Here is a 13073-nt window from a genome sequence, read left to right as displayed (position 1 = left end):
AGTGCATCAGATGTTGAAAATTCACATCTTTCAATAACCCATGAATATTTCAAATGTTAACATTTTCCCCAGAATTTACCACATCTTATTTTCAGGTTTCTTTATCGCACACAGAATCCATTGCTTAATGGCAGGAGAAGATTCATTTTCTGGATCACATGTTAAACTCTCCAACAAGATATACAGAAATTAATAATTTGCCCCAACTCCTCTATTTACATTTAGCTCCAAGAAAAATCTATAGAAAGGGAAGTTAGGGAAAAAAAAATACGTAATCTGCCACTTTCTGAGTAATCATAGTTTAACATTTTGACTTTATATTTAAAAAAACCAACAACTATGAAATATAATTTGCTTTTGCAATGTAACATTTCAGTGGAAACTGCTAAAATACAAGTTAATGTAAACAAAACAATGTGCTCTGTTTTTCTACAAGATCTTTCAATAACTTTTCTACCCCAGCAGCTGAGAACCAAAACATTGGGTACTTAAAAGCATAACAACCACTAAATGCAATTGATAGCAAAACCCAACCTTTTTTTGTTTTTTTTTTAATAGCAGCATCTACTATTAAACAACTCACTACATAAACAGTGGGCCCATTAGAGCCACAATGTCAAAGATGCTCTGTAAGCTGAACAGGCAAAACATTGGCACAATGACTGCAAGCCAGCAAAGCGTTCCATAAGATGTCAACAGGGAAATACAATTCAGTCTTAATAGGTTCAGAGCTTATGTAAGCCACGCTTATGGGATAGTCTATTAAAAAGGCAAGTGAGCAAGTGACATTGCTGTAAACACAGCATGTAGCTCCCTAGAACATCCAGGATAAAGACATTCAAAACTCCACTCAAAGACACTGTGTTAGTTGTAAGGTTCGTGTGTTCTGGACCAAACATGAAGGGAAATAAAAATATCTCCCGAAACAGTGACAGCTGAGGTGATATTTACTTCTGTATGGAAAAGAGATTTGGAATCCCTTCAGCTCCATGAATGGCTTCAGAAACAAATCAAGTATGACCAGCCCATATGCCTTTCTTCTAGTAAAACATGACTTCTTTAACAAAAAAAAAATAGTAAGCCTTCATTCCTAACCAGTAATGAAATGCTATCGATTTTGTACTTGGATGTGAACAAGTTTCTCTGGGTGACAACTTGGTTCATCAAATTAAACCCATGGAGCAATGTGAGATTTGCCATTTCTGGATTAAAAAATTGGTATAATTTCACACACTCAGAGGAAAGGAAGAAATAAAACATCTCGAGAACTCACCACCAGGTTTCCTATCACCATGACCAACAAGAAGACGAGAAGGCACAGCGGCTGCCCAGCGACTTCCATGCAGTCCCACATGGTCTCGATCCACTCCCCACACAAAATACGGAAGATGATGAGGAACGAGTGGAAGAAATCGTTCATGTGCCACCGTGGCAAATTGCCAGTCGTGCTTATTTTCTTCACGTTGTCCATGTAGCTTTTCCCAAAAAGCTGCATTCCTACCACGGCAAAAATAAAGACGATGATTGCCAGCACAAGAGTGAGGTTTCCAAGGGCGCCCACCGAATTACCAATGATTTTAATGAGTGTGTTTAAGGTCGGCCAGGACTTTGCCAATTTGAAGACTCGCAGCTGTGAACAAAACATAAACAACAGTGTCAGTTCACAGAAGCAAGAGAAATTTCAGCTGATGAATTATTAAAGTGCGTGACACATGAAAGATGTTAAATGCCACAGTATGTGCAGTACAAGGTGATTTTAGCCGTACTTCCTGTTAACCCCACTACATCTATTAATAAAATATCAGTTGAGCTTCTTAGATGATGAGAATTAACCTTCCCAGAGCTATGCTCTGCCTTGTTAGACAGATGTGCTTTTAGAGGCTCGTTCCCCCAATATCACGGTGGGGAGAGGATGTAAGGAGGAAATCTCAGGTCTTAGTATTTCCTTTTACGTTGCTTTTCCTCTTCAAATTAAACAGTCTGGCAGGCATTTGGGGGAAAGGGTTTAGGGTTAGATCCTACAACAAGAGAAGCAAGTCCTCTGTGTTTCTGAGCAAGCTTCAGCCAGCTGCTATTAGCTGTTAGTTCCCAGGGTGAAAATCACCTCTGTGCTGAGGATCACGCAGTCTATGCACAACCCACGTCCCACTTAAAACCTATTTTAAGGATATAAATGGCTCCTAGCCGTTGTGTTGTGTTTTCAACGGAAGGCTTAATTTCAGCCCTATTGAAGAGGGATTGCTCAAAAACTGACAGGAGACTCTCAGGACCTAGCAGCAGCGGTGAAAAATTAGCATTTTCAATCAGTCCAGAGAATTTTAGGGGAAAAAAAAAAAAAAGGTCTTCCGCTAAATATAACCATAACGGCTTATTTTTCTGGTCTTCACAAATCGTGCAACCATATCATGGCCAGAATGATTAGCATGGACATCCTGGTACATGAAGTGCAACGCAAATGTCAGGCTGGCAAGGAAACTACTTTTCTGTTCCAGTATGTCAACAGTCTCTCATTAATAGAATACCACTATCCCGGGCATAACAAAGGGGCTGACAGCTAAGGAGTTCCCAGGAAAGACAGATGCTATGTTATGCTGATCAGTTCTAGAAAAAAAAAAATCATTCCGTGAATAATTCAAAGACATTTTCTTTTGACAACATTTAAAAGAGCGGTGGCATGTTTATAACATAATATAGGAATAACAACTTCTGAAACAACAAGTTACTGGCTCTTGTATTTCTTGGGCTATCAATTATCTGCTGACTATGCTAACAGGTGTACAGGTATAAAATGGCAGATTTTTATTACAAATTGGAACTCAAACATTTTAAGTGTGCTACAAGTACCTGGCACAGATAGAACGAATCAAATTATGTTCTCATTTACCCTGACGTAGATCTGGAACAATTCCATTTATCCCGCAGCCTATAATTAGTGTCATGTACTGTTCAAATTAAAGTCTTTATTGGCAGATTTGCTTTTAAGAAATTATGTTGCATTCATGTCAGAGTTTATATGTAATAAAAGAAGAGGGGTAAAAACAGAATAAGACCATTACCAATCGAAAGGAGCGTAAAACAGACAGGTTTCCCATGCTGGACAAACCCAGTTCCATCAGGCTTAGTATAACAATTATGCTGTCAAAAATATTCCAGCCCTGCTGAAAATAGTAGTAGGGATCAAGGGCAATTACTTTGAAGATCATTTCTGCTGTAAAAATCCCAGTGAAGACCTGCAGAAAGAAAATATGAAGTCAAAGTAACTTTTTAAGCACAGCTTCTTGCTTGCAGACTTTCCACTGGTACAGCTGAAAACAGCAGAAAGCAAAAACATTTTAAAAGCAAATACTCTATTTTGTCATGGCTGATTCTTTATCCTTATTACAACTTTGTCTAGTCTTTTCACAATAATATTCAATACTGCCGTAAACTTGCAATGATATCTGAGTTCAAGCTCTGGTTTGGAACATCCATTTCCATCTCCTTCCCCCACCTGAATAATCTCAGTGGTAGAAAATAAAATGTAAAGGTGCCTTTTATAAAGGTTAAATCTGTTCATTTCAGTGGAGAAACCTGAAAGAATAGAGTGGGAGTGTTAAAGGGGTATTTGGGTTGTAGTGTACATGCTGTATTATCCTTTTTATTTTGTTATTATTATCAATACCAGGGCAACGCAAGCCTCCAGTCATTCTGAGGTTATTACTGGCAGCAAAGGTGATTATAAACTCTTAATTTGAGTCCTAGTCTTTTTTTAACAATAGTCACGGCAATTTTCTTTTCACAGTATCTTGGGAACATATTGCTTATTTATGACCCAGTTCAATTGCCGTATGGTGGATCTTCTAATTAGAACATTTTTCTTTAAAACAACGTATAAATATTACCTATGAGGCAGAGGGAGAGGGAAAGGGAAGGCTGCTGACAGCAAATTTAGTTTTAACATATTTCTGCAAAGTATCTCAGAGAATCAGCTCTTGTCCTTTCCCATGCCCTCCTTAAGTAACAGTTTAAATGCAGAACGCAAGGCTACAATCAACTTAAATTGACAAAATGTGGGCACTGAGTTCTTCCTATACTGTTTTATTTTTGTTCCAAGGCCCAGTACAAGCTGCACAGAGCTTTATGTTTCTGAAAAATTGTCTATTGTACATTTGTATTAAAGCACGTGGTTTTCCGTGAAACAATCAACATTAATCCATTATGTTGGTCAAAAAAGAGAAGGGAATCCAGAGCTCACATATAAGTAATATACACTCAAGGAGAAAAATTTTCCTTCCAATATGCTGAGTATTTGCAGCATTATCCCAGCAAAACCGATCGACTCTGAGCAACAAGAGATGAGAAACCCATTAAGACATGGAAATGAAAAGTTAAGATTATGTAATTATGATATTATGGAACAAAAATACATTATCATAGCCTGCATTTGAGGTATGCTTGGCTTTACTCTGTAAAGCTTCAGGAAATAATTCTTCCAAACAGCCATTTTACACAATTCCTTGTGTAAAAAATCTTTTCTTTCTCATCAGGAAAACGATACCTTGAACTGCAACAACACATTGGGATAAAACAACATCCAGTCACCATCTCATACCAAAAACCCAACACAACCTGTCTCATGTTTCTCACTAGCCAACAACTTCTGAGTCATGGTGGTCAGAAGTACCAAAGATTCCCGCTAGAATGCTCCAATTTCCCTTAGGACAGAGAACAAGACAAAACTGGATGTCTGGGAAATCGTATCCAAGGGACTGTCTTTAAAACCACGATGCCACGCTGCGTGCATTACGTAACCATCTTGCTGAGAAATGACTCAGGAGGATCACTTTCTTTGCCTGAATCATTTTAATCAATAGCCTTCTGAGAAGGAAATGCCACAGTGAGATAGAAAAATGTCTGTGCCTTCCTAAAGGCGTCAGGAACCGTGTACGTGTACCAGCTATGAACAGTGGTTGTCAAATTACCGGCACCTGGTACATGGTGACTTGTGCTTGTACAAGTGGCTGGATACTCAATATGGTAAAGGCTGGAAAGAAAACAAGTAACATCCCAATGGTGCTAAATATGCACTGCTGATTTGAAAGAATCTGTCTTCAAAAAACCCACCAAACTTCTATCATTTCAGTTACTTAAGCTCTAATTTTGCATAATGGTGCCTCAGTTTCTAAAGGAAAACAAAAATTGGGAGAATCTTCCTCTATCTACCTATTTTTTAAGTGGTGGTACCATGTAGGCAGATGAACCATGTAGAGATGTACATGTGCTTGTCAGGCCTTTTGATCTCATTTGAAAACGCTGGTTCCTGTAAGTGATGAACTAAAGGATTCTGAAGGCAGCAAGTGCGGTATGAATTAGATGGACAACAGGAGTGGGAGATCTCCAATGTCTGGCAGCAAACTAAGAATTGCTCTCCAAGAAACTGAATCCATACTCCACTTTTGTTCTTTCATTTCTCTCAGAAATGCTTGTTTTGAGGGAAAAATGGCAAAGATCTGCCCTTTTAAGTACTTCCCACCCCCGCTTTAATCATCACTCGAAGAGGGTTAGATGCAACGGGAAGATGACAGACAGACAGCAATGGGGGCAAAGGAGGGGTCTGGCAGTCAGTGGCTTTGAGGGCTGCAATCACCTGGCAGCCTGCCCTGGAGCTGGGACTCCCTTCCCTTTCATAGGAGATGGCAAAAAAAAAGTCAATTTTCATTAGAAATGACTTTGCAAAATCCTCCATGAAATGGAATTACCTTCCTCTGACCTGCTCTACCCACGATCAATCCAGTTATGTAGGGGTTTAGCAAAGCTAGCAAAGGGGGAGCTGGGAAAGGCTGGTCTCTCACCAGCCCACCCTGTGATCTCAGAGGAAGGGGAGCCCTGTGCCACCAGTCTGCTACAAAAAAAATATATTAGCAAGCGGTTTTGCTTATTTTACACTTTAGCATGAAGAAGAGAAATAGCTCCAGGCAGTGCTGACAAACTCACAGTGATTTTTTTTTTTCAATAATTTTGCAATTTTTTTTTTTCAAAAATTTCTTTGCAGTTCCACTCCCTGCTCATTGTCCCTGTTCCCTTGTTGGCACCTGGCTCAGCCCTGCGCAGCCCTGGCAGGTCTGCAAGAGTCACGTTGGCAGATGGGATGCCAGGGCATAGAGTTTCACTGTCTGTGGTCTGCAAAGGGGGAAGCTGATCTGCCACAAGCAGAGCGAAGAGCAGACACATTTACTACCCAGAGTGCCAGAGGGGTGAAACAGCAGCATTGCCACCTGCTCTGATAGATACTGGGTCCCAAGGAGATTTTTAAAGTCATCTCAGAAGGCCACAAATTGTTGAGCAACAACCCCATAAATTGTTGAGCAACAACCCTGCGCAAGGGCTGGCTGCAAAGGGGAGCCAGATGTGGTCCTGCTAGATGACTTTCTGAGCTGCCCTTGTCTACTGCTTCCCATGGAGAGCAAGAATGTGGGTCTGAATCAAGAAAGACCCAAACTGATTTTTACTTAGTACAACAACAGAGAGAGATTTGCCATGACACAGCAGCTTAACAACAAGAAACTGGTCCCACAGCCCAAGAGAAGAGCCTCAACCTGCTCAAGGAGGCCCAGAGGTAAAATAACCAGGGCCAGGGTAAAGAAAAAAACCCATTAGTAATGTACCACATATGCAAGGACTGAATAAAAAAGTCTAATTATTGCTACTATACACCTAACCCTGCCAGTGTAGGATGCTTCTCAATAAAGGCTGACATCTCACCTATAGCGTCTCTGCATACTCCAACTATAGTCGATGGTCACTACAGTCACTGGCCTCCAGGACACAGTTCACCTTACCCAAAAGTAAATGTGTTTAATACATCACACTAATTGTGCCTTAAAATTGTCCATTACTCCCCATTGACTTTAAAGGGAGACAAAGACAACCAGCTCTGACAGAGCCTCCTACACTGTAAATACCTAAAGGCAGGCAAAGCAAATCCGACTTTGAGATACCACAGCCTTTGTTGTTATAGAAATAAAGGGCTTTTCTCATTTCCACTATGAGCTTCTCAAATTCAAGCTCAGCAGCGTCCACCTTCCATGGTATTCCAGACTTTCTTACGATCCCACAGGATCTCTGTTTCTACCTCTAGATTTTAGGGGCAAATCCACCACACCTTAGCTAGGCAAAATGTGCCTTTTCCAATATAGACTATTCTAAAATTAAAAAGAATTGAAACATTCAGTTTTAAAGCAGTAAAACATGGTAGCTTTTAAACATGACGTCAGAGAAAGACGATTAAAGAAAAAGCTTTTCTTTTGTAGTACAAGAGGAATTTTAGTGACCCACCGGGTTAACAAAATTGTACCATGCTGCCTCTTGAAAGCCTGTTCTGCTGTCCCTGCACATACACTCAAATATCACTCTATTTCTCTCCAAGATCTTGCCTTATTTTTTTTGCAGGTTTCTTTAACTTAAAAGTCACTATTAGTCACCAAGAACTGCTTTACCAGAAATCCCAAATAAACCTCATTAACCTTTCTCTTATCTCATTTCCTTAAACAGATACAAACTAGATACCTATATCAGGAACAGCCCAGAAGCATGGCTTTAATAGTTACTAATAACATTAGAATATGTTAGTTTAATAAAAATAGATCCTTTTCCTTCATTCATTTCTCTTCGTCCACAGAAAGGGGTGACTACGTGGACTTGCTTGACATGTCATAGGCAAAGCGATGCTGACAGAATATCAAAACGGGGTCTTCCCAAGCTGCAGCCAAAACTTTAAAAAGCAATAAACACTCCTCAGGTAGCACTTCAAGTTCATGGTCACTTACCAGATTGCCTATGTAAAGCATGTGGTCAAACTCCTTCGTCATCTTGTAATGCTCCAAGGCCATGAAGAGCGTGTTCAGCACAATGCAAAGGGTGATGGTGAGGTCAGTAAACGGGTCCATTACCACGAACTTGACAAATTTCTTGATTAAAAGCCAAAGTGGGCAGCAATCCCAAATGAGAAATTTAACAGCAAAGTGGTTCCAGCACGGAGGACATTTCTGGTGTGATTCCTCAAGCTCTAAGTCACAAGCAGTAAAGTAACAGTCAATTCACACTGAGTTATATGACAAGAGAACACCTGAAATGACTCATAACATAAAGGAAGGCCCCTGAATTACCCTGAAGAGTTTTTTTTTTTAGGATAAAAACATTTCTCTCCTAACAGGCTGGCAAATTACACACCTTGGGGTTTTTGCCAGTTGACCTGTACTTAGCAGACAGTGACCTATTCTGAACGTAATAACCTTTTAAAAGTGTCACAACCAAAAAGGGAGAATCACACTAAATATATTGAGTCTAGTATTATATATAGGCTCGGATTTTTACTCTGTTTTCCATTTTGGCAAACTCAAATGGATAAGAACACGCTATCTTCATTTAACTTAGATTAGAACATATTTTTTTCATTCCTAAGTCCTATTTTTGAAGTAACTTAAGTGATACCTTTTAAAGCAGTTAAGAGATACCTTTTAAAGCAGTTAAGAGATGAAAGAGTTTAAATCCAATATTTAGAGCTCATTTAAACGCTTGAGAGCCAAAGTATCACCAGTTATCAATAGGGTTTCTGTTCTTGATGTGCAATCCAAAAAGGCATTAAGCCTCTGATTTCTTCTGAGAGGCCCAGATACAAAACCAGGGGAGTGCGTAAGTCAGTTTGAAAATGCTGCTAAAGCTCCAATGAGCTTTTCAAAGGTGCTTTTAAATTATTACCTAAAATACAACTTTTATACGTTCATTTTATTTGAGCACAAAAGACATGAAATAGCTTCATAAGTATAATTTGTGTTCAATGGTAAAAAAGAAAAGCTGAAAAAGACAGTTAATGGCTGAATGATAATGATTAGCGGAATTGCTTAATGCTTTCCTTTTCTGATTCCTTTACGGGTATGGAATGCTGTATAACGGTTTTAGTCTATATAATTAGAACCTGCACTGATAACAGGAAAACTTCAGCCAAGGCTGTTATTTCAGTCAGTCCATGAACAGCCTCCTTTCTCAAGCCAGGATGCATTCTCTCTGCATTTTCCTTCACTGGACAACAGAACTGTGGTATTAGGTGTCTTGTAGAAGGTTTCAAAATATCAGATGACGTCCTTCATGCACAAGTTTTGCACAGACATCTACACTGCTCCGAGATCTCTGCAAAACCAAACTGCTCATGAGGAATAACTATGTCTTTCCAGGCTCCAAATAGAAGGTTTAGAGGTAAGTGCCTCGAATGATCTGAGGACCATCCATACTCTGAACAATTTCAATGCAAATCCTAATTTGTCATTTTTTTGGAAACCCACCTCAAAGTAATAAAGAATTTGGGGAAGCCACTTCCTAAAGGACGTAATTTTCCAGGTAAATCCAGAAGAACACATCTGTTTATATCCATACTCGTCATAATCACTTCTAACCAACCGTGCTGATTCCACTATCATAAATTTTGCGCCCTTCGTGACGGACACATGTCAGATGTGACACATTGCCCCAAGGCTGCACGCTGGAAACAAGCCCCTTTAAGTCCAGGTTGCTGCTAAAAGGATAGATGCACCTCTGTCAGTGACATGTTATTTCTTGTCCTTTTGCCAGCTCTTGTGCTCCTGGACCTTCTGCGTGAGCTGGTTCTGCTCACAGATCCAATTGAAAACCAATTGCTTGTACAGTCTAATCAAACTACAGGAACACGGCAAGGGGAGGAGGAAGGTGTGACTGCCTTCTTTCAGCCATGATGTACCATTGAAAAAGTTTAAATCAATTAAGAACCCACATCCTTTCCTCACTATGGGGAACCTTTGGAAACCACAACAGATTTGATAGGTTTTGAAAGACACGTACAAAAGGAAAAGTAAATATAGACTCAACTGTTGTGGTTTTGTTGTTTTTTTTTTTTCTGTTACTTTATATTGTTTTTTTAAAAAAAAAAAAAAGAAAAACACAGTCAAAGTTTGTGTTTGAGGTATTTTTCCTTTCATTTTTGAATGGAAAAAGCATAGGTCATTCTTTGTCTGCAATACTTTGCAATGTCTGGGAAACACAGCCAAGTGATGAATGGCTGAGAGCAGAAATCAGGTAACCAAAGGCGAATGGATTTCTGGTCTGGCTGTTGTACACAATTTGGCACAAATCCTACAGCTATTATTATAGTTAAAGCCTGGGATAGATTTTATTCTGATTTGATATTCCTCTTGTTAACAAGTATTGGATTTCAATGACTAATCAAAGTCTGAGAGTTAGAAAACCTTTGATAAAGATTAGAAGAGTTTTCTTCTATATGAGGTCAAAAATGCACATCCTCTGAGTAACCCTAGACTTGACAGTCTCTATTTCTATGGCAAAAAGTAATAGAAAGCATAATTAAATATATAAGCAGAAGTCCAGCTCAGGCATTTTAGGCATTCTAAACACATTACAAAGAAGCAAATCAATCACAAAGTTAATTGCTAAATACCCCACAGAAAATAAGTAAAACCTTTGCAGACTACATTAAACATTAAAGCGATTATTTACCTTTTAAGAATACAACTCGTTATTTATTTAAACATATATATATGTCTGTTTTGGCCACACTACTGTTGAATATAACCACAGGGGATGGAAAAAAGCTGAGGAAGAAGAAGGGCTTTGTGGTTAAACACTGGGCTGTGTCCAAAGACCTAGGTATAGTGCCTTTCTGCAAGGCGTCTCCCACAGAAGTCCTTCTGTCTTGCCTTCCTACTCATCAGTAGGCTGCAGGAGAATCCAAAATTTCCATGCTGCATTCTTGACAGATGTTTTTCTATACTCTTAGTTGCTCCTTTCTATCTTATCTCAATTTACAGTCTAGACATGAGGAATTTTAAGAAGTTCTTTTCATGCTGTATGGAAAGAGCCTAGAAATGTTATGTCTTGCTATGGGTTGTTGTCTTGCTATCAATAAATTTGTGAAAGGCAAATGGAAAGTTCCTGTGTATAGAAAGACAGGGAAGGGAAATCCTCCTGCACCTACTGAGAGGCCTAATGAGCAATGGAAACATTTGCTGTGAAATATGTGCATGGATAAATGGGTCCTTTGAGCACCCTTTAATTTCACGGTGGGATTCAAACATCCACCAAACTGTTGTGTCCCACCAGCTTCTCTGCATGAAGGAGACTTTCCTCCTCCACAACTTGGGGGACTGCACACACCAGGCTCTGCATCAGCCCCAGAGAGGAGAGACATAAATGTATACACAGTCACCCAAACAGTCATGTCCTCCGCTGCCCTGTATCTTGGTTAGCCCCCTGTAAATTAAATGCCATGGAGGCACAAAACATTACCAGATCTGACTTTTTGATTGTATGTCCAGCATTTTGTCAGAATTTTCACAAGTGCATTGATAAGATAGTGATTATATCGCTTTCCGTTACAGCTTCATCTGCAAGAACTACCTACAATGCGTTCTCATGAAACAAGATTTATTATGATCTTTCGTGTCACCTGTTCCTGCATATCAAGGTGCATATGGCTTTGAGTTGGAGAACTGAAGATGTGTCCTACCTTCCAGGGCACTGGTGATGATGCTGACAGCGCTCACCGCCCTCTGCCTCTGAAAGGGTTCGTCCGAGTGGTCCACCGATGGGCGGTGGGTCATTAAAAGCTGCTTCTTGCTTGCCTCGTCCGAGGGGGAGGTCTGTTTAAATGAACACATGGGATCAGCAGAATAAAAACTAGGCAGACATGGGGGAGCACTTTCAAAGTGGTCTAAGCACTGTTTTTCCCATCTGAGAAGGTCTAAAGCTCACTGATTTCCCAATTAGACACATGCTGACAGGATACTGCTTTTGAAAGTGGCACTTTGAGCCATTTTGGAAACTTTGCCCTGCCCTTTACCTTCATCTAAACAGGTGAAAGGCGCAGGTGAAAATAAAGGGACGCTTCGGATGCTGGAGAAACAGCAGTGCTGCTTTGCCATGCTCTTAGCTTCTGAAAGAAGCCCTGCTTAATTACATTAATTATTTCATTATTTCTGAAATGTGTTAACTGTTTAATTATACCATTAGAAGAGGAAAAGAGGCATGGGTAACAGCTCCATTACAGGCCTCTGATACCGTACCAAGCAAACTGGCTCCTCAACACGTGTTTTTTCTTGTTCTGTAACACTGCCAAATCTCAGGAACATATTGTCATTCTGGTGATCTTTGGTGTCATGGATTCTGCAGCTCTGTAATTAGGAGAGAATCTCAGCTGCTTTTTTCTCAGGAAACATAAAAAATAACCCAAACTCTCTAGTTCTCATGTTTCTCAAATAAAAGCTTAAAAAAACACTACCACCACCAAAAGCTTACAAAGAAATCAAATACCAGAAAAACAGAACTCCCGAATTGTCTTTATTTAATGTTTCATTTTAAATTAGCTTTATGCTTTTTGAAGGCTTCGGTTTCTGAAGTCAGACAGAAAAACAGTATAGCTGCAGTCACACACTCTATTAAGTACTTTATATTGTCAGCTCACAGGAGCAAGATGCCAACACTTTTATTATTACGAGCTCCCACTTCATATGGAGACAAATCTTGCTCGTTTTATTCCTCCAGCTCTCCCATGGGCAGAAGGAAACATGGTGGTTAAGGTGTAAGGATCTGGGAAAGCCAAGTTAACACCATTTTCTGTCACAGACCTCCTGGTCAAGATAGTCAGACTCCCAAAATAAATGTTTTAAAAGCTCCTGTCCTGCTTCTCCAAGAACACAGACTGTTAGGTCTGACACAGTATGTACGCAAGAGATGAACTGCAGATAGATGGATCCTGATGGTTCTTGAAATATAGCTCAAGGAAATGTGAAAGGAGAAGAGGTTCCTATGAAGATGGAAACATGGTTTATAGAGATGTCAGAGTAGCTTCTTCTGGTTCACCAGAGTCAAATGAGGCACAGGGATTGGATTCAGTCTTCTGGATCTTCTCTCATCACTTGGGTGTGAAATTGCCCTAACCACACCAAGCAGCATCCAGAATGTCAAGCAAGACCTGCCATGGGCAGCAGCTTCACAGCTCTGCTGTCCACACCTGGGATGTGTGCCCAGAAGGACTCAGGATCCCTTCTCTT

General features: G+C 39.9%; 1 protein-coding gene across 1 annotated transcript in view; it reads right to left on the bottom strand.

The window, feature by feature from the left end:
* LOC102083872 (sodium channel protein type 5 subunit alpha) overlaps positions 1-13073 on the bottom strand; it is a 194471-nt gene that overhangs the window by 69460 nt on the left and 111938 nt on the right. The window contains exons 13-16 of the mRNA XM_065055229.1: positions 11531-11663; positions 7806-8044; positions 3057-3230; positions 1274-1630 (exon numbers count right to left, since the gene is read on the bottom strand). Of these exons, the coding sequence (XP_064911301.1) occupies positions 1274-1630; positions 3057-3230; positions 7806-8044; positions 11531-11663 (903 nt within the window). The remainder of the gene's footprint in view (positions 1-1273; positions 1631-3056; positions 3231-7805; positions 8045-11530; positions 11664-13073) is intronic.

The sequence above is a fragment of the Columba livia genome, chromosome 2, assembly GCF_036013475.1.
Source record: "Columba livia isolate bColLiv1 breed racing homer chromosome 2, bColLiv1.pat.W.v2, whole genome shotgun sequence".
In the NCBI taxonomy this organism is placed as follows: domain Eukaryota; kingdom Metazoa; phylum Chordata; class Aves; order Columbiformes; family Columbidae; genus Columba; species Columba livia.
This window is presented reverse-complemented; position numbering and strand designations above follow the sequence as displayed.